Here is a 20,822-nt window from a genome sequence, read left to right on the forward strand (position 1 = left end):
AGGCCTAGAAGCCCCTGTCAAGGTATCTCCAAGTGAATAAGAGCATGGCCTTATGTAGCTCCTTGTGGAGCTAGCCGACTGGCTCTGGGAAAAGACCCACGATTGGACAAAAACAAACATGTGATAATGGGTGGCCAACCCTACAACCAAGGGCCTGAACATGAGGAAAAAATAAGGTGTTGCCCGGGAAAAATCTGGGCACCCCTGATACACAACTTGGGCACACTACCAGGAGATGAATAATGCTAACACTCCCTCTCAGATCCTAGGAGAGAAACTGGTCCAAGGAGCTGGAAAAGGAAACCTCCAAAGCAAGTTGAGAAGTCAATCTGCTCCCGCCTCCGCCATGTACTCCAAGAAACTTCTCCCGATCCAGAAGTCCAACAAAATCCAAAAATGAACCACTAGATGTCCATATCTCCAACCCAATCTGTATCACATGAGTCCACACAATGTGCTCCCTCTTCAACCCAAGAAAGGATGTCATCTAACTCTCTACCTCCAAGAAAAAATCTGCTCCTTGAAGAACACTGCCAAACTGTCTCCCTATTGGCACCCCCTCTAGACACCCTAGAGGCCCACAATGTCTACATCAACCCTGGTACTCAAGCCTCCAACTGTGAGCTTGTTGAGCACCAATCTCCAGATACAAGGTTTCTGGATCTCCATGTATCCCTTGGTCCAAGAATGCCTCTTTGTCTTGCTAACACTCCGAGTGGAAGAAACATACCTCCAGCACTGTAACTGCCAATCCTGCTAGCACCTGACCTTTAAAACCTGTATCCATAACTCGTCGTTGCATGATGGGACTACTACTACTCACACACCCCTATGAGTCACCCAATCACATAGCAACACCCCCTGAGCTCTTTGGTGTTAACTATGGCACTAAGCTCAAGAAAGCTCTCCTACCAAAATCTAACACCCCCAGCTGGCAAGCTCCCAACCAACTAGTCACGTGTCTATTATGTGGAACCAACCATCCACAACTCATCATCCCAAAGCACAATCTGATGTCAACTGCTCCAAACTACTGCTCCACTGGTACCTACTTGTACCCAATGAACCTGTACACCTGCCATGCATCCTGTTCCCATCCTGCAAAACTGAGCAAGTACCTGTGAACCTTGACAACAGCTCTCGTCACCAAGTGACCTAGCCTGCCTCTGCATGAATGCCGATATCAACCTGTACACCAAGCTCCCAAATCAATGCTCATCCTAGGGATGAAGACTCATGTGCCTGTACCCTGTAATCTAGAAGGCCATCTGCTTGGGAAATAGGAGTGGCTCAAGTAACCACATCCCCCCCTCAAGGTGAACACCCTGAGAACCTAAAGGAAACACCTGTACACCAGAAAAACTATACTGAACTGGCACAAACTCATAGACCCCCTCTGTTGTCGAGAAAGGACTAATTGTCTTCCACACACAACTCGAGGATGTGAATCCAAGTGTGCACCCATGAGTCTGAAAACTTTGACAAAGCAAAGATTGGCCGAGCAAGGGCTCAAGGCCATGTGGAAAGGCACCACTGCCTCCAGAAACGCAGATAAGATAATGTAAAAAAACGCTGCTGTAAAATAGCCGGCAACACGTGTACCAACAAGAAGAAGAGAGGGAAGAGGAAAGCACAGCACCGTCAGCACCTCCTTTGGGGGGAAACGCAACCATAGGTATCTCCCCTGCTTGCTGTCCCATCTCTGTAGAAAACACATACATAGGTATCTCCTCTGCTTGCTGCCCCAACTCTGCAGAAAACGCAGCCAAAGGTTTCTCCCTTGCTTGCTGCCCCAACTCTCCAGAAAATGCATCCAAAGGTATCTCCCCTGCTTGCTGTCCTAACTCTGCAGAAAATGCAGCCAAAGGTATCTCCTTCAACCGCCTAGACAAGGCCAAAACAATCCCTCCTCCTCTATAACCAACAGTATAGAAAAACATAAAAATCTTTCTCTCTCAAAAAAAATGCCAGAACACCTTCTGTAGAAGAGCCTCAACCCAGTGCTCTAATACCATGTCAAAAGTGAGCCGCGGAAAGCGTGAGACATAGGCACAAAGAGAAAGAAAAAAAATCTACATAAAGATGAAGAAGCAATGATACAATCAGCCCTGTGCAAGGAGTGGTCCCCGTAAGTGAGGGCATGATGATGAGCAACTCCCCTGAGTGAGAACCCGAGCCTGGAAGCCCCTGTCAAGGTATCTCCAAGTGAATAAGAGCATGGCCTTATATAGCTCCTTGTGGAGCTGGCCGACTGGCTCTAGAAAAAGACCCACGATTGGACAAAAATAGACATGTGATAATGGGTGGCCAACCCTACAACCAAGGGCCTGAACATGAGGAAAAAATAAGGTGCTACCCAGGAAAAATCTGGGCACCCCTGATACACAACTTGGGCACACTACCAAGAGATGAATAATGCTAACAGGCTCATGTCTCCATACTCATAGCTCACATATCCAAGCTCATGGGTTACGTGTTCATGCTCTCACGTCGACATGCTCACGTATCCAAACTCACATGTTTTGGTGTGGAATTGTAGGCTCACGTCCTCTCCCCAAGAGCTGGTTTAGTATGGTTTTGATGGTTTTGTGATTTTTAGAACTTAATGAAATGTGATTAATGATCTTAATTCTAAATAAAGATTATGATGTAAGTAATTAAATATTTTTTTATTATTTTTTGATGGATATTGATGCTTCTAATTTACCAATTCAATAATGCATTAAAAATTTATGAAAAATTTATGAAAGATTATGAAATGTATGAACAAAAATTAACTATCCCACTCTAATTCACCCTAATGAAGCTCAATGCTTATGTTTTCAGAGTCGAATCCACTCTTAATCACAATTGCTAAGGTAATCCTTGGATCAAAGCAATGAAATCTAAGTTTCTTGGGCTCCAATTTCACACAAATCATCAATGAACCAGGGTTTTTCCCTACCAATAGATGATAATAGAATGCCCTAATGCAAGTGAACTTGAAATTAAGTAGCTCCAAAACTATATGTTTTTCAAATTGTGACCTCCTAATCAACACTGGACAATATTGGGTAATCCCAATAGCTTGGAATGGACGGATATATGGATCTAAGCCCTAGGATTGTCCTTGACAATGGCACCAGATGTATTCAAGTTAAGAGCTTACCTTAGTCTTGCCAAAGCAAGTGTCGTTAGGTCTTGCCTTAGAGCCACAAATCCCAAGGTGGGTGCTCTAGCTCATCCGTAGCATTTTCACTCCGTTGTCACATCTGAATGCTCCTTTGATAATGGAGAGAAGAGAGAGAGCTCTTTATGCCTAGATGGAGACAAAAGAGGTAGACCTTCACGATGGTTCTCTTTTGTAATAGAAGAAGCTAATGGAAGAAGAAAACCTACAATCAAACCTATTCAAATAAGCATCCATCTAGCATGTAAGAATAAAATAGCATGCAAGCAAGCAAGGAGAGGAAAGAAGGAGAGCTCATAAGAAAACTATTGCAAGAGAATAATTGTGTATTGCTTATTTTGGTCTCTATTACTAGTCTTAAGCAACTATGTGCACAGAGTCCATAGACTTTCTCTATTTGACATTAAGCATAGAGTATTATATGTTTCAACGTCATCTTACAAAGGATAAGTGTTTGATTGTACGAGTAAAATGGCAAAGCGCTTTGCAGTAGGTTGGGCGGGTAAAACCATGTTAACCTACAAAGTGTTTAACACATGTCAATGTGACTAACTCGTAGGTAACCAATGAAAGGAACCCTCGTACATTTTTGGCCACTTAGGGATTCTAGGCCAACTTTGATACCATGAGAGAATTGAAAAATAGACAGTAAAGCATGTCAAGCCTCCAACTTTAATGAATTACCAACTCTGATACCATAAGAGAATTCATAGATGGACGCTCCAGCATGTCATAGCTCCCACTCTACCAAGGGGAGCCTGCACCACTTTTGGGCCCTGCGTATGGTTTCTACCCATTCCAGTTATCTTTTAACACGACACCCTCTGGCACTGCGGTCCCACCCAACATTCTAGGGTATCAGGTGGTTTACCAACCCATCTCTGGTACTGGTGTTTTTCCCAATTGTGTGCCCTCTTCAGGTTTCGTACCTCAACCTAGTATTCCTCCTATGCTGAGTACCCAAAACTTGCTTCCATCTTATGGAGCACCCTCAACAGGTCCTTCATCCATGCCCGGTCTTGGTGGACTGTCAAGTTTCTCTCCTCAACACTTACACTCTGGATATGGACACCAGCCTTCTTGGACTCCCCCACCATCTTCCTTTCATGTTTCTATGTCCAGAAATGCTTTCACAGAAAAGACTCGTTTTAACGGGTCTAATTATACAACCTGGGCTAATCTTATGGAACAAGTGTTCACATCCCAAGGTTCCTGGAACCTAGTAAAGGGCCTCGAGCCAAAACCCCACACCTCCTGAAGTTAGGAGGCTAGAAATGCCATTGCTATAGTGGAGCTCATGCAAGGCCTCTTGTCCGAGTTCCATTCACAACTCCAGCAGTTCCCTTATGTCTCTAACAGATGGGCACACCTGGCAGAGAGATATGCCGCACGTGATCGTACGTGTTGATCTTAAGCATCAAATTCAAATTTTCTCTATCAAAGAAGGGGATGACCTGATCGTCAAAGTGGCTGAATATCAGCGCCTTAACGCCGAGTTTGCCACCACTGGCTCTGCCAAGTCCCAAGAAGATCAAGTTATCACTCTTCTAAACAAGTTGCCTCCTAGCTTCTTTACTTTTGTCACACAGACCATTAGTTTAGAGCCTATGCCTAACCTATATGAGTGTGAATGCCAACTCTTGCGTTTCGCTAGGTTGCATGACCGATTTCATCCCAAGAAGTCATCCTCTCCCTCCACTCAAGAGGGGGCCCTTGTGTCCGATACAAGCTCTACTCAAAAAGGATAGCAAGGGAAAGGGAACAGCAACTTAGGAAATCAAGGCAAATCTACCGGCAACCACACTAATTCCAAAAATCCTGCCTCCACGCCCATTCCGTACTGGCAAAATATTCCCAAAAAGAATAGATTTTGCACTTCTTGCCAAATACCTGGCCATGTTGATGATGAGTGTGTTTTTTAAAACAAGGACAATAGAGGCACCAACTCCACCCCCACTACCTCCACCCACCAAAACAACCAAAGTCCCAAATTGGCGATCCAGAGGGGGTGGCAATCCAGCACCTACTCTACCAAGCTCCCCTCCAAAGACCCAACAACAAGGAAATGGTTTTACTTGGCCACGTTCCTCCCACTGGCGAGCTAATAGTCAGGTTGCTTACGCCCCACCTTCCCAGTCCGTTTCTTTCACCACTCCTGAAGAAATGTTTGACTGGTCTTCCATCACACCTCATCCTGGCCCTTCAGCCAATATTGCTCAGGTCACCCTTAAGATTGATTACCGCCATCACTCCACAAAAAGGAAGAAACGAAGGCCTAAACAAGGCCATCCGCCGCCGCCGCAGGGAAAGGCCTCTGCCCTCATTCACATTTGTCAATTACCTGATAATCCCTATGTGCATATTATTGAGGCCCATCCCACTCTTCCCTGTGGGGTCATCCTGTCACTTGGGTAGTTGATAGTGGCGCTACTCACCATATGGCACGTAATGCTAACATTTTCATTTCTCAGTGTCCCGTTAAGAGAGAAGTTCAATGTGGCAACAACACAATGATGCCCATAAAATCCATTAGCACTGTCTTATTTGACACTAACACTGGTTCCAACCAGGCTACCTTGGACAACGTCTATCTTGTCCCTGATTTAGGTCTCAATCTTCTTTCTGCCTCCTAGCTTACCCAACTCGATCGTGGTGTTTACTTCAACAAACAAGTTGTTGAGGTAATTGATGAAACTACAGGTCTTGTTGTTGCCAAAGGACAAGCTCAGAAGGATGGTTTGTACCAAATGTCCACTTTTCTAACTGAGCCATCTTTTGTTGACTCAGATTTTCATCGGGTTCAGGCCTACGTGACCAAAGCTCCCTCCGACATTGAACGACTGTGGCACTTTCGCTATGGTCATCTACGCTATTCCACTCTCTATGAGCTATCTCGAGACAAGTTAGTTAAGGTATACCCAACCTCAAACTGACAAAGGATGTCTGTCAGCCCTGTCAACTGGGTAAACATCGCTCCTCATTCCCACAACATGCTACTCATCGGGCTTCGGGAATCCTCCGGTTGATTCATTTCGACTTGAGTGGCCAATCCCCAACCCCTTCCTTGAATGGATCTCTATACTACATGCTGATTGTTGATGATTATTCAAGATACATGTGGGTATATTTTCTAAAGCATAAATCTGACGCTTTCCAATATTTTTCCACATGGGTTCATTTAGTCACAAATCAAATGGGCGTCTCAATTGGGACTGCTCGTAGTGACAATGGGGGTGAATTTATCTCCCATCAATTTTCTCAGTTCTTGCAAGATCATGGTATTCAACGCCAACTCACTTCCAGCAACTCTCCCTCATAGAATGGAGTGGTCGAGCGCAAGAACCAAACATTCATGATATGGCACGCTCCATGCTTTTTGCAGCTGAGGTAACTGAACGCCTCTAGTCAAAATCGGTTAACATTGCAGTGTATCTTCTGAACCGTTGCCCCACGGTTGCTGTTCCCCACCACAAGACCCCATTTGAAGCTTTCTTTGACGAAAAGCCAACCGTTTCCCATTTCCGTGTCTTTGGATGTCGAGCATATACTCAAACTCCGAATGATACAAGGGGCAAGCTTGAGCCAAGCAGTGAGTTGCTCATTTTTGTGGGTTACTCTTCTGAATCAAAAGCTTACAAAGTTTTTGATCCGCGATCAAACAAAGTTTTCGTTCGTCGAGACATTGTCTTTGATGAGCTTACTTCGCCTTCTGCTGCCCATACCAACTGAACAAGAATCTCATACTGTGCCAAATGAACCCTATCATTTACCTCCTACTCCACCTCTTGAGGAGGCTTCCTCCTCTCGCCAACCACCCAGGGACCCTTTACCTCGCTGGTATCAACAAACCATGCGTGATTCCGGTATACTTCCCTTTGATATCCCTTTGGACGGTTCTTGTCGATCCACCAGACTCACCCCTCGTGCCTCATTTGCTTCTGTTTTTTCCGCAGACTATGTGGCACATGATGAGCCAACTTCGTGGAAAGATGCTATTAAAATTCCATCTTGGAAACAGGCCACGGAACTCGAACTTGAAAGCATTGACCGCAATGGCATGTGGTCCCTTGTGGATCGCTCTCGTTATAAGGTCATTCGAACCAAATGGATCTTCCGCACCAAATTTAAAGCCAATGGTACCTTGGACAAATACAAAGCCCGGCTTGTTGTGCAAGGCTTTCACCAAAAAGAAGGCATTGATTTCAACGAGACTTTTGCTCCCACTGCTCGAATGACCACAATTCATCTTTTACTCAATCTGGCTGCTCACCATAAATGGCCCATCTATCAGATGGATGTTAAGAGTGCCTTTTTAAATGGATGGATGTTAAGAGTGCCTTTTTAAATGGCATTCTTAACGAGGAGGTCTACGTTGACCAACCTCCGGGTTTCCCTCTCCTTGGTCTTGAGGACAAAGTCTTTCGCCTACATAAAGCTCTTTATGGACTTAAACAAGCACCTCGAGCATGGGATCATCACATCGATAAATTTTTTCATAGCCAAGGTTTTCACCCATCACACTATGACCCCAATCTCTATATTCACACTGATCAGGTGATGGTTTGCTACCGTGTCCTGTATGTCGATGACCTCATTATTTCAAGTTCCCTTCAAGCCAAAATGGTTGATATCATGGCACAGCTCAGACAAACTTTTGAGATAACTGATCTCAGTCTTCTCTCATATTTTCTTGGCATGGAGGTGATGCAACATCCTGATGGTATTTTCGTGTCTCAACAGAAATACTGTCTCCAACTCATTACTTCCTATTTTCCTGATGGTGCTATCCCTGTGGCCACCCCATTGGATCCCACCGTTAATCTGTCAAAGAAAGTGGACTCACCTCCACATGAAGAGCAAGCCTATCGACAGGTGGTTGGGAAACTTATTTGGCTCACAAATTCTCGTCCTGATATATCCTATTGCATATCCATTTTGAGTCAGTATTTTAATGTTCCCAAGGAGCCACATTGGAGTTCAATGATGAGGGTTGTTCGCTATCTAGCAGGTACCTATTTGTATGGCCTTCACTACACTCGTGGGATCACCTTGCACGGTTACACAGACTCCGACTGGGCTGGTGATCTCGATTCCCGGCATTCTCATGGTGGTTATTTGTTCTCCCTCGGATCTGCCCCTTTCTCTTGGTCTAGCAAAAAGCAGGACACTGTTGCATGTAATTCTGCAGAGGCCGAATATCGGGCCCTCTATGATGCCACCACTGAGGTTATGTATCTTCATCAACTTCTTTCCGACATGTGTGTCTCCATCGACACCGCCTCTACCATCTTCGTCGACAGTCAGAGTGCGATTGCCCTTGCTGGCAATCCTATTTTTTCTAACCGTACCAAGCATGTGGATGTCCATTTTCACTTTAACAGGGAACAAGTTGAGCTTGGTACCATCCGACTTCAGTACATTTCCACGGTAGACAACCAAGCAGACATCCTTACGAAGTCCATCAACCGCCCCATTCTCGTGCGTCTTCGCAATCGGATTGGCATCTGTCCACCACCATCACCCTCCGTTCATTGAGAGGGAGATCTGCCTCTCCCTTCATTTTTTACCATTTTTGTATCGGGCACATGAGTCGGTGAAAACCCCATGAGGGCACGGCTCTTGTGAAAACCCACTGCATCGCATTTTTTTCCATCTTGCATTCCCTCTGCACTGCATTCTGTTTTGTGTGTTTGGGACGCATGTATGAATGAAAACCCAAAAATGGGCATTCATGCATGTGAAAACCTCTTGCATTGTAGCATTCTTCCAATACTTCTCATTTCCAGATTGACTGGTCACACACAGAAATCCTCATCTTCGACGACCAAATTTTTTTCCCCTCATGTTCTCTCATATCCCTTTTTGGTACGAGGGGGGTGGGAATATTGGCCGACCAAATAAAAACACCTTATATAAATATAAGGGTCTCGACTTGCTTTTGAAAAACCATCAACCTACGAGAAATCCTTGGCACCTTGCGATCTTCACGCTCTGCGTTTCATCTCACAGTTTGCCTCGCCATCTCCTGCTGGTCAACGTTAAACCACTGCTGATATCGCCCGACTACAACAGGTTCGCAGGTCCTCTTGCAACATTAAACCACTGCTGGTATTGCCCACCTGCAGCAGATTCGAAGGTTCTCTTGCAGCGTTAAAACCACTGTTGGTATTGCCCACCTACAACAGGCACCGTTAACTACTGCAGGTTTTGGCCACCTACATTAAGCCTCACCACAGTCTTTTTCGCTGCCTACATCAGCAACCTTACTTCAGGCTCCCATCAGTCTTATATCAGGCTCTTTTTCAACGCTTTCATCAAGATCACTCCAACCCTGCTATCTGCGTTTTATGGGACAGCAGCTACTCAACCATTGCTATGTTTACTGTTGTTTGCAAAATATACAAAAGTACAATACATACATTCATACGTACTCTATAAAATGTTGAGATTGTTTCTATGCTTGGCCAAATTTCAACTTAAGTAGACTCAAATCCAAACAACCAACCTCACCTTAGGTCTTAGAATTTTGCACGTTGTTATGACTCAAAACTTCAAAGGTTTATAATACTTAGCCTAGGCATTTGATGTAGTTGTGCAGTTTATTGAAGCCTTTCTCAAGGGTTTTTTGATGCGTGATGCCAAAGATGTTCATTGGCCACAAAAGAATGTAATGTTTTTACATGAAAATTTTGCCCATTTTGAGCTTAAGATTATGAAGGCATGATCTACGTCCCCATCCATTACACATGGCTCGATCTTATGAAGCATGAATTTATGCATGGTATTCACTCATATCACGGAAACCTGCCACTTTAACAGGTCAGAGAGCTTCTGAACCATGGTATAGGCATGCCATCATGCATATAATGCTTTGAATGAAGCAGTAAAGGATCATCTTGGCCGAGCACATACGTAACCAGCTGCAATCCCAGGTTCGACCCTTCCCTGACACGAAATACAGCGCATGAGTGAGTTCATTTACAGCCCAGTTGAGCTAAAACTTCCTTTTTATCATCTTGCTTGGTAGATCTTAGCAGAAATGTCTGCCATTTGACCGGCCACAGCCGCAAAAAAACACTCTGAATCTTTTCCCCATGCGATCATCCGGTCTTCTTTGCACTTAAGCATTTTATTGCCCAAGAGGTGTTCTCACATCTTAGGTTGGTGTTGGTCAAAAATCAATTCTGTAGCTACCATGGCTATGGCTGGCTTTTGAGGTTATCAGCCTGGCAAGGTGGTGGCCTCTTGTGAGGCATTGAAGTTCCGCGTAAAACATAGGGTGCTACTCCGTTGATGTCTTTCGGGATGTATTATTCCATCCACTACTTGATTGATTAGGATGTGAAGGTAATGATCCTGTCCATGATACCACTTCTACAAAGCGGACATTCTGTGCAGGCTACAGCACATGCTTTACACACTGCAACAAGGCAAGACATGTGAGCACAACGCATCCATGGCTGCATCCAAAGTTGTTATCCAGAACCCCCCACCCACATACAAAAAACCCTCTCCTGGTACACGCCCCGCAAGCACACACCCACACACATGCACCCATGCCTATGCCCACTCTCGCACACGCACAAGCAAAATGCTGAGTTGAGGTTCCATTTTCTTACAGCAAAAATGTCGACAAGGCAGCAGAACAGCCGCTGTTGGTGCTTCAAAACAGACTTTGCAAATATGGCCATTTCTCTCCTCATCATGACTATCCATGTTGGCAACTGTACCACGTTCCTTCTCCTTTTCTAACCTTTGTTGCATCTTGGCCTGCATCATATCAATCACCCCATCAAAATGCATTAACCTTATCACAACAAAAAGATAACACAAGTCAGAACACTAGGCTCTGATAAAAGACTAACTTACACTCTCCACAACACAAGCACACATGCACAGACAGACGTGTGTTAAGAAAGAAATCATGCCTTAGCTTGGCAAAGTTTGGTCAACGCCTCGACATGAAGGTTCTGGAGGTCTTCTAAGGCAGCAACATTGAGACCATTTAGCTCTTCACTCTGCATAGAAAACAAGCGAAAACTTACTGTAACATGTGCATCATGAGCGAACTACCATACAAGTTTGTGTTAAGTTTGCCTTATGCTGAGAAGAAAAATGAAAGCTTACCTTAAGCTGAGAAACAAGCAGCTCCATCTCTTTGCTTCTTCTGCGCTCCACCTCCAGGCCAGCTTTCAGGTCATCAACTGCTCTCTCTTTTTCTGTCTTCTTCACCTTTACCTGATTAGTCTCCACATTAGGATCTTTTTCTGCTGCAGGGATACGGAAGCAATACTCCCCAATTTCGGCCTCAGACTGATCATTTTCATTGAGCTCCCGGAAGGACTCCCCATTGTTTTTCAGCTTTGAAACAAGCATCCACATCCCAGCCAGATCACTCTCAAGCTCTGCCTCTTTCTGCTTGGCTTCTTCCAGCTTCCACTGGAGCCGTACTTCCATGTTCTCCTTATCAGCTAGAGCCGCTTCTAAACCAGCCTCTCTTTCTGTTCTTGCATGCAGCTCTCTTTGAAGCTCTTCAGAGAAAGGTCCAAAAGTCAATACTATCTCAAGCTATGACTACAGATACATGAATGGCAGCAGACGCTTCAGATCAATTGTGCAATGTTGAGAACATGTTACCTGTAACAGCAGGCTTTGCTAGAACCCTTGTGTATGCCAACTCCTGGGCAGCAGTAAGGTCTTTTTGAAGCTTGGCATTTTGGAAGGAGAGCTTGGTGACCTCTTCAGCAAGGTTTTTGAGCTCAACAGCAGCAGCCGATGCCAGCTGTTTGGCATACAAGGCCTCTTCCGCTAGTTTCTGTGCATGGATTTGTAAGCCTCCCTTATCTTCCATCAATTCAATGTTCTCCTGCTTCAGCTTCTCAATCTCAGCTGCCTGTTTCAATAACTTATGTCAACTCGGTCCCACAACATCACTCTCATGGATAAAGATGCAGTGAACTTAAGTCAAAAAAACTATACAAACCTGTGTAAGCACTTGAGATTGCAAGCCAGAATCCACTACCACTTTTCCCTGAGGACTGCTGTTCCGCACCTCAAACACATCGCCATCCAAGCTCCCATCCACAAGTCGGAGCTCTCGTGGCAAGCTGTTGGCGCTCAACCACCCTTCAGTCCGTTCAAGTTCCATCAACTCACTCTCCCTGTAACTAACTGCATGATTTGTTGCTTTCTTCTGATTGTCCAAGCTCTTCTCCGTCGTGACAGTGTTAAGTTGATCCCTCAAGGAGTTTGTAATTTCTTGCAGCTGATGGTTTTCGAATATCTTGGCTTGAAGCTGCTCTTGAAGAATTCTATTGTCGGCGGTTTTGATCTGAGAGAATTATAAAACAAGTTAAATGGGCAGTTTACAAATGGAATAGAACACATAAGTACTAGAACAAGCATGGGGTTATGAGGATTCAATAAGCCAACTAAGGATACCTCTAGCTCAAATGTCATTTCATTCAACTGACCCATGAGCTTCGCTACAGTCTGCAAACAGTAAACCGAATCATGCAACTGCTAAAGACCCAAATAAAAAGTAAATGGGAGGCAGCACCAAGGGGAAAAGAAGAGCGTTTGTGTGTTTACGAGTGTATGTCAGTGTGTCTGTCTGGATGTGGTAGTGGAGATGTGCATGTGCACACACATGAGGATGGGTGGGTGCATGTACACTTGCATGTGGGCATGTGCATGTGTGGTGTGTGCACACCAGTGTACCAAAAGATCATATGAGATCCAAAGATATCAACTGCACCTGTGACATCTCAGACGGATTGGCATTATGAAAGACCGCTTCTCCAGCCCCTACAATGCGCTTTTCAAGGATGTTTATCCGGCATTTCTTCTCCTGAATCTCGTCTTTCACCTTTTGTATTTGAACCTTCAAAAAATACACCCACACCTCAGTTATTCAACCACAAATCTTAGAAAGCTTTTAGACGAGTTCAAATTCATCCATTAGAAATGTGCCCATTAACACATACATACAAAGAGATTATAGCATGAATGGCACATACATGTGTGTGTATGTGCACCCACGTGCATGCATACTGCTAAGGAGTCCCTTCTAGTTAGGAGAAAGTACCTGCAAGGCACCATCATCAGGGTTGCTTGTCGCTTGCTCTAGCATTCTTTTCAATGAGCTAGTGCGAAATGCGACCTCACCAGCAAGCATCTTAATCTGCTCTCTCAACAAATCCATTTGATCTGCCATCGTTTCTCCAGTCTGTACGAAATATTTAAATACCACACACAAAACATATATTTTTTCTTACTTGGCATTTGGCAAATTCTCTTTAAGTAGAATCAAGGGGGGATGGGGAAGGGAGGTGAGGGCGTGGATGCAGGGGGTGTGTGTTGGGGGGGAAAGGGGGAGGGAGGGGGGGTACTCACAGGTGGAGGTCTCCGTCCAAGCACAGTGGCACTGAACAGTTCACCCGCTTGCGTGCGCTGCAACAGATTTCCGGTGACAAAAAAATCATCTGCCCTGGAACAAAAAGATTTTTGCTGCCCCTTTGCATCCGACATGGATTCGGGTTGTCGAGCTAACGACAGGACGGAACCAGAGGAGCTGTTCTGCGAATGATCTAGCTGTATACTTGTGGCAGGGCTGACTAGCGGATTCTCATTTCTGTCAAATCTCTGCAGGATACCCAACAACTTGTTAACTGAAAGAGATTTGACACCTAGTAACTTGTTGATTAAAAGCCTGCCAGTGCCACTGCCTGTGCCGTACTTTCCTTCTTGTTGATGAAAATGCTATTATGTTAAACATCAATTGTTTAGCATCCAGATTTTACCTCATCTTCTCCGAAAGAGTGTCGTCTCCTATGACTAGGTTGTGGTTCTGGGATAGAAGTTGGAATACTGTTCTTACTTGACACAAGTATCAGCTTGGTTAGTCTTTGAATACGCCCCAATAGAGCAGCCTTTGCTTGCTCCTCCTCCTCCAACCTCGACTGCATTTTGACTTGGCCAGCCTCCAGCTACAAAAGATGTCAACCATGCTGACTTATGAGAAACATGCACATGGTATCATTCTTTCCTAGCTAGAAATATATCAGAAGCATCGTTTGGTCCGCCATATATATGGGCATGAACCTGTTGACGTAGGTTGAGTATATCCTCTTGACCACCGCCCACACTGGCAACTTGACCTTTGTTGATCATACCCCTCTTCAAATGATCCAGCTCTTCCTTTAAGGTAGTTATCTCTTTCTGATATTTCTTTATTAGTGACTTCTCATCCATTATCTGTATCAAAAAAGGGGACAACATATAAATGCACACCTCCCTCCTAATCTATAATTCTAGCTTGATGACAAGAAGGCTACACAGACACACAAACACACCCGTCCCCCTTCCAAAGAAATCAGCACACACACAGTACAAAAATGATTCATTATAATGTGATCTTCAAAGCATACTCTATTAGGAGCCGCATGTATTTCCACCCGTTTAGCTCTGTGAGCAAATTTGAGTGTATTGTGAGTCTCTTCAATGTAACTGGATGCCGGCGTGATTGTACAGATCAGCTACACACATTACACACATGCACGTTTCTTTCTGAGTATTAGAGAACCACTCCAGCCCAACACAAGAAGCAATCGGCACTGTCCTTTCCTTGTGAAAATAAGCCTTCTAAGGACCTTAAACATGTCCAAAAGCCAAAAGATTACCGAAACACGACCATGACCACTCAAGGAAGACTGCAATAGGCGAGTCAGTTTTGAGTCACGAAATGGAACATGTGCTGGTTTTCCATCACTAAGCTTTGCTATCACCTGCATTTACTTCAAAACCAAATACATGAGAAGACCTTGGCATATCAAGCCCACCTAAAACACGTGAGCAAGCAAATAAGAATGATGTAAGAAGCAAAAGGGTTTCACACAAAAGTGTGATGAAGCTCACAGTTCCCAAAGTCAGCAAGCTTTTATTGATGTATGACCCCTCTTTTCTCCTTAGCCCAGTGGTTTCGGTTTTGGAGCTCTCCGATCCAGCAAGATCAATCAGATTCTGCCATGAATTTAATCCTCCCATCATTAATAGTTATGAAATGCACACATGCATGCATGCATACATATATGTGTATGTCCCTACCAACGTGCACATATATGTACATGCATACATACATACGTGCATGCATACATGTATGCAGACACACGTACCTATATAGATATGAACATGCATACATACAATTGTATAGCCTCACAGCTGATTGTAACTCTGAACAACTTACCAATAATGACAATGTTACGTCTTCATCATCAATATCAGATGAATGTGAGCTACTTTCAACCGTCTGCAAGCAACCAAATTGGTGTTTCACGTAACAGCATTTAGATGCAAGAGAGGTTGACATCCATTATTTGCTGTAGGATCCAGCCAGATGAAGCCAGATGAAGCGTTACCAGTGTGAAGATTGTGTGACTTCTACTACTAAGAAGATTGAAGTTGTTAGATCCCACATGCCGATGCTCTGATGAACAAGAAAAAGTCATGGTTAGTACATAAACACGGTCTCCTTGCAGCAATGCTCTCAAAGCCTTCTTTTGTATTACCTTCTCCAGCTGCAATCAGGGACAAGGCATGGGCAGGAGACAAGACGACTTCCTCCTTGATGCCTTCCACATAGGTTCCCTTCATACATCACACATAACACCCATCTATCAAGTTCAAGAGGCAAGAACTTTCATCTCAATTGGATACAAGTCAGCAAATTCATACTTGGGAATCCTCCCGAATCCTCAAGTTTTGACTGGCTGGATTCAATAAGTCATTGATAACCTGCACACTAAGGACCTGTTAACCACTGCTAAAGATTTTAACTCCAATGCATGTGTGATGCCTCTAAATGTAGGTTCTCACCTCATTATATATCTCTAGGTACGACACCCGAAGAAGATATTCTCGACCTGGAGTCTGCAGAATTGGATCACCATGCATGGCAATCAGGGCTATGTAAACACTGTAAAGATCACATGCAGTTCCTGGGTCATTCCAGCTTTACCAAGCACACATTACCCAAATGAAGAAACTACTTCTAGTGCCAATTTGAATGATGGAGGAGGATGTGACAGTACATCCTGAATAAAGCTGAATACATCCTTCACTGCCAAGGGTATGATTCCTGGAGATTTTTGGTCACCCTGGAGTCATGTACAGCCAAACAAGCAATTTCAAAAGATTTATCACTTTTTTCAAAACACAAATTTTGTCTGTGTTTGGGTGTGTGGTGGGTGGGTGTGTTTGTGTGCATTTTGTGTGCACGTGTGTTTGCTGGTGTGGGGGGGGGGGGGGGGGGAGGGATGTGGCAATAGAAGGAACTGTATACTTACATGCATAGTATGTGTCTTGCCACTACTAGTCACTCCATATGCAAACACCGTACCTATTTAGACAAAATCCTCATGACATCATACCATACCATACTAGCTATTTCACCTAAATTTCAAGTTTTAGTTACCAAAAGTTTAGTGATGGAAAAATACCGTTCACACCCTCCATTGCCCCTCGTACAACCTGCCGTGCAGCTGAATCATAGACTGCTCTGGTCGTTGTGGCAGGACCAAATACCCTATCTGCAGGGAAAGCAAAGTAGAAAAACACACACATGATGACCTTTAAAGCTCAGTCGTGGTTTGACACTTGTGTAGTAAGAAAATTGCAACTCACCAAAGGCATAAGCTGTTTGATGATTGTACTCGCTCCGGACGATCATGTCGCCATCTGCATACCACGAAATCTCGTCCCCTTTCTGAATCTCTCGTGCACTGCAAAAACAAAACAATCAACCCCATATAATCAATGCATGCACACGTATTTGATTGCTCAGCAACGAGGTTGTGCCCCAACATGCAGTACGCATACACAGCTCTTAAACTGGATAATTCTTAATGCTCAGTAATTACTTTAAAGGTGTAGAAGATGCACATACACATGATCTTGATATGGGCTATTGATGCTAGACAGTGGATATCCTATAAGTCGGTTTGGGGATAAACGGGTCTCAGTTAGCTTAAGAGGTGATTGATGCACAACAACCCTATATTCCAAGATGGGGAGCTCATATAATACTTTTATGTATGGTCACCCTACAGGCTATTGGCACACAAGTGGGTCTCAATTAACCTAGAGGCCATGGTATCAGTAAGCACAAATGTCATGCTGGCTGCCACATAAACAGGCACAAATGCCATGTTGACCAAGCCAAACGTCACGCAGGTAGGCTCAAGCTCCATTCTGGCTAGCACATCAGTGAGCACCAATGCCACACTGGCAGACCTCATCAAAACTTTTGGTCATCATGAGCAACTGACAGCCTCATGTGCAATCCCAAGAATGCTATGTTAGCGAAGCTAGATACCATGCAAGCATCACACTGACCACCACATAAGCAGGCACAAAGACCAGAGCAGATCAACCGAGCAAATTATGAGAAGGCTGCTCACAACAGCATCTACTGCAACAACGAGGCAACAAAGTGCTCCCCATTTGTGCTAGAAAAACACGGTATTATGGTGTATTTTTTTCCCAAGAAGGCATCATAGTGTATATTTACTGATTTGGAATTAAAGAAAACCAGCCACCCATTTTCAAAAGATGAATTGGTTATAAAACAGGAATTCAGTATGTATTCACGTAATGAAAGCTGGTTTATTTTATGCGCTGTCCTTATCTTCATTGTTTGTCTTAGACATCAATGCAAAGGAGGGCTCCCTTGTGGGTCTAGGCCATGCGCTCACTTACTTTGCTTGCTTAGAGATTAATGCTAAAATAAATTTGGATTACACATAATGCAGCCCAGTTAAGGGTTTTCAAAAAACAGCTCCACAAATGTATAGTTCCAAATGCCCACAATAATTTTCTGGGAAATGCAAAGGCTAATTACGCTAGACAGTGAGTGCCCAAAATGTCAAACTTGTCCAGAAATGGGTCTCAATCAGCTTAAAAGGTGATTAATGCTAAACAAACTCGGATTAATCATGATGAGGGTACTCATACGTTACCTTAATGGTCTGAAGCGGATGGTGACTGCAACGCACTCTTTGGCCCTGGCAAAGTCCACTCTGCTGTCAAGGGAAGGGGGTGGGATGGAGCAGGCTGAGCTGGCAGATGACGTAGAACTGAACTTGCCCACCATATGGGAAGCAGCAGGAGCTGTACGGCTTTTGTGGGGTGCAAAGGATCTGTTCACCATGGAGTGGCTTTGGACTCCGAAATTGAAGCCCGTTGAAGAAGAAGAAGACGACGATGACGCAGTGGGCTCCAACACCTGTGTCAAACTGGGTACATTGCCCCCATGCTGTGAAGCCGCAGAAGACTTGAAAAATCTGAAAGGCGAGCTTGACCTTGGCTTGCTAGAAGATGATGATGAAGAAGAAGAAGCCATAGCTAAGCTATAGCCTGCAAAACTATTACACAAAAACAAACACAGCAAGACCTCTCATCAAAAACAGCAACAGATTGCCATAGCTGCTGCTGGGCTGTGATCCAAAATCAATAGAAAGGTGTGGCAATGTAAGGATAAGATGGGCCATTAAGACAAGCCTACTTGATTAACCCAGAGCAAAGCTCTCATCAGAAACAACAGATTACCCATCAGATAGCTGGGGTTTTCATCTGATCCATAGAAAGCAAGCTATGGTTATGTAAGAGTTCAGACAGGCCGTAAGAAGAAGCTACCCTCCAAGAGAAGACTTCAAAGAGAACTTTTCTCTGGTTTTCGAAGCTCCGAGAGGGTAGCTTAAGGGGGAGGTTGATTTCTCTGACTTTTATGTGGGCATTTATGTGTTGGAGAGAGACACACACACACACAAGCAAAAGACTAAGCAGGAAACGCTTAAGAAGTGATGATATCAGAGTGGGGTTTTTTCTTACGAACGTGCAGAGAAGTTGGCTGCCAGCTCTGCCAAATTTGTCAAACTGGGGGGGGCTGGTCATCTCTCCATGGGTTTTGGCAAGCTATGCTTGCTTGCAATAAACGTGTCTAGCATTACCTTGCTTACTCCACAGTATGAACTTATCTATGACTCTAACTATAGTTACTAATAATTATATTAATGTCTTGTGCTTGCTAGAAATTGTATGTAAGGTTGGAGGGAACATATCTCCAAACCTTCAGCAACCAAGAATAAAAATATTTCCCCAACACTCCTGCTTTTTGAGCTTTGGGCTCCACCTTGTCCTCATAGTATTGCCAACACTACCTACATTGCTTTTTGAGCTTTGGGCTCCACATTGTCCTCACTTCCCTTGCACATAGACATAGTATCAATCATCTTATGACCCATTTCACATCCTAAGCCAACACCCACTCTATAAGCAATCTCAACCTTGCCCAATTTTACCTCTAACCAAACATTACTACGACTTGTGTCGACATATATAGCCGTGTTCTAGAAACTATTTCTATTAAACCTAACATGAACCTTAATTATCATGGGTTGAAGAAGAAATTATAATTTTGAACAAGCATTTTCTTAGTACTTTCACTAGAATACAACTAAACCTTGGAAATTTTGTGATGGCTCTTTTCCTTCTCCTACCATTTTAAGAAGGATTTCAACGAGCTTTTGGTTAGAGAGAACGTATCTTTTCTTGGACCCTAAGAAAACACTCAAAAATGAAGCTTGTTTTCCAACTAATTTTGTTTTTTTTCATGGAATAACGAACATATGAACATAAACCACTTGCTATTAGAAGAAACCCACAAGAGATTGTAATATACAAAGGACAACACTTCCTCTCAAGCCCATTTCAAACTCAATCTTAGGAAACTTGTACACTTGAGTGTGGTCAGTGGGAAAAGAGGATGGACAAGTAAGCCTTTTGAAAAAACCAAAATGGATGGTGGGCATGCTTACGTGGAGACATTACCAACCAAGTGATGGACCCTAGCATCCCTTCACTCTAACAGATGAACGTTTTGTCAAACAAGGTCATGCCAAAATCAAAGAAAATGGCAATAAGAAAAGAGTTCTAGATTTGCTCTTTTAAGCCTTTAAAGTTTAACGATAGGGAGTAGCACGGCAATTGTGTTCTATCAACTAAAATTTTGCATGGTTTTCATACAAAAAGTTGTCCACCCCACTTCCCAACCATCAAGGCTACATATGGAATGTGTATGCGAGAGAGAGAGAGAGAGAGAGAGAGAGAGAGAGAGAGAGAGAGAGGAATATGAATGCCAATCTTAGAGGCATCAATGACTCTAGATAGAGATCTCAAGTCCAATCTTTGCTTCCTCAAGTACCTTGCATTGTATTATTTGAATAGGAAGTGGAGGGCACCAACACATACTTGATTCCATTGTTGAATGGCATACATCCTCTTCACATGTCCTTTTCAAAAATCTTGGGTGGCACATCAACCATGTACCACCATCAACTAACAATTTTCATTACAAGTTGAGAGCTAGAAATTGTGATAACTTGTTGAAGTGCTTCTACATGTCGTGCCCTCTAGAACAAGAATGAAGGAGCTTGAAATTGTACCTGCTTATGACTAGTCATGTAAGGATGCCTCATCATCCAGGTATCAACTTTGGTCATGCCCATGTATTGAGAGCCCACATCTAAGTATTATCTCTTCAACAATGACAAATAAGATAATGATGTGCGTCAATATACATCCACTTGCCTTATAAAAG

The 20,822-nt window shown here is 43.8% G+C and overlaps 1 protein-coding gene across 2 annotated transcripts; it reads right to left on the bottom strand.

The window, feature by feature from the left end:
• Positions 1-9,748: 9,748 nt before the first annotated feature.
• Positions 9,749-19,293, bottom strand: LOC147634113 (kinesin-like protein KIN-7K, chloroplastic). 2 transcript variants are annotated; one of them, XM_086805224.1, is made up of 26 exons: positions 19,059-19,293; positions 18,184-18,588; positions 16,850-16,947; positions 16,666-16,755; positions 16,513-16,565; positions 16,258-16,323; positions 16,043-16,096; positions 15,902-15,961; positions 15,736-15,814; positions 15,586-15,653; positions 15,414-15,476; positions 15,086-15,190; positions 14,851-14,955; positions 14,599-14,706; positions 14,273-14,425; positions 13,972-14,157; positions 13,565-13,813; positions 13,257-13,397; positions 12,927-13,052; positions 12,611-12,661; positions 12,153-12,500; positions 11,807-12,062; positions 11,297-11,700; positions 11,098-11,187; positions 10,789-10,939; positions 9,749-10,589 (listed from the first exon to the last, which is right to left on the bottom strand). In XM_086805224.1, exons 1-26 carry the CDS (start codon positions 19,115-19,117, stop codon positions 10,504-10,506), a joined length of 3,654 nt encoding a protein of 1,217 aa, XP_086661350.1. In that variant the 5' UTR covers positions 19,118-19,293; the 3' UTR covers positions 9,749-10,503. The 2 variants fall into 2 exon arrangements, with proteins under 2 accessions (XP_086661350.1, XP_086661351.1); XM_086805225.1 differs by having other exon boundaries at positions 16,043-16,142; positions 19,059-19,171.
• Positions 19,294-20,822: the final 1,529 nt, after the last annotated feature.

The sequence above is a fragment of the Cibotium barometz genome, chromosome 11, assembly GCF_041138505.1.
Source record: "Cibotium barometz isolate CiBa-2024 chromosome 11, ASM4113850v1, whole genome shotgun sequence".
Taxonomy (NCBI): Eukaryota; Viridiplantae; Streptophyta; class Polypodiopsida; order Cyatheales; family Cibotiaceae; genus Cibotium; species Cibotium barometz.

Bases quoted from the DNA above. Each gene is read 5' to 3' on its own strand.
- LOC147634113 (XM_086805224.1), bottom strand. From the start codon at position 19,117: ATGACCAGCCCCCCCCAGTTTGACAAATTTGGCAGAGCTGGCAGCCAA. The intron at 16,756-16,849 runs GTGAGTTGCAAT...CTTTCCCTGCAG, and splicing joins TCAAACAGCTTATGCCTTTG to ATAGGGTATTTGGTCCTGCC. The intron at 14,426-14,598 runs GTATGCTTTGAA...TTTTTGATACAG, and splicing joins TACATGCGGCTCCTAATAGA to ATAATGGATGAGAAGTCACT.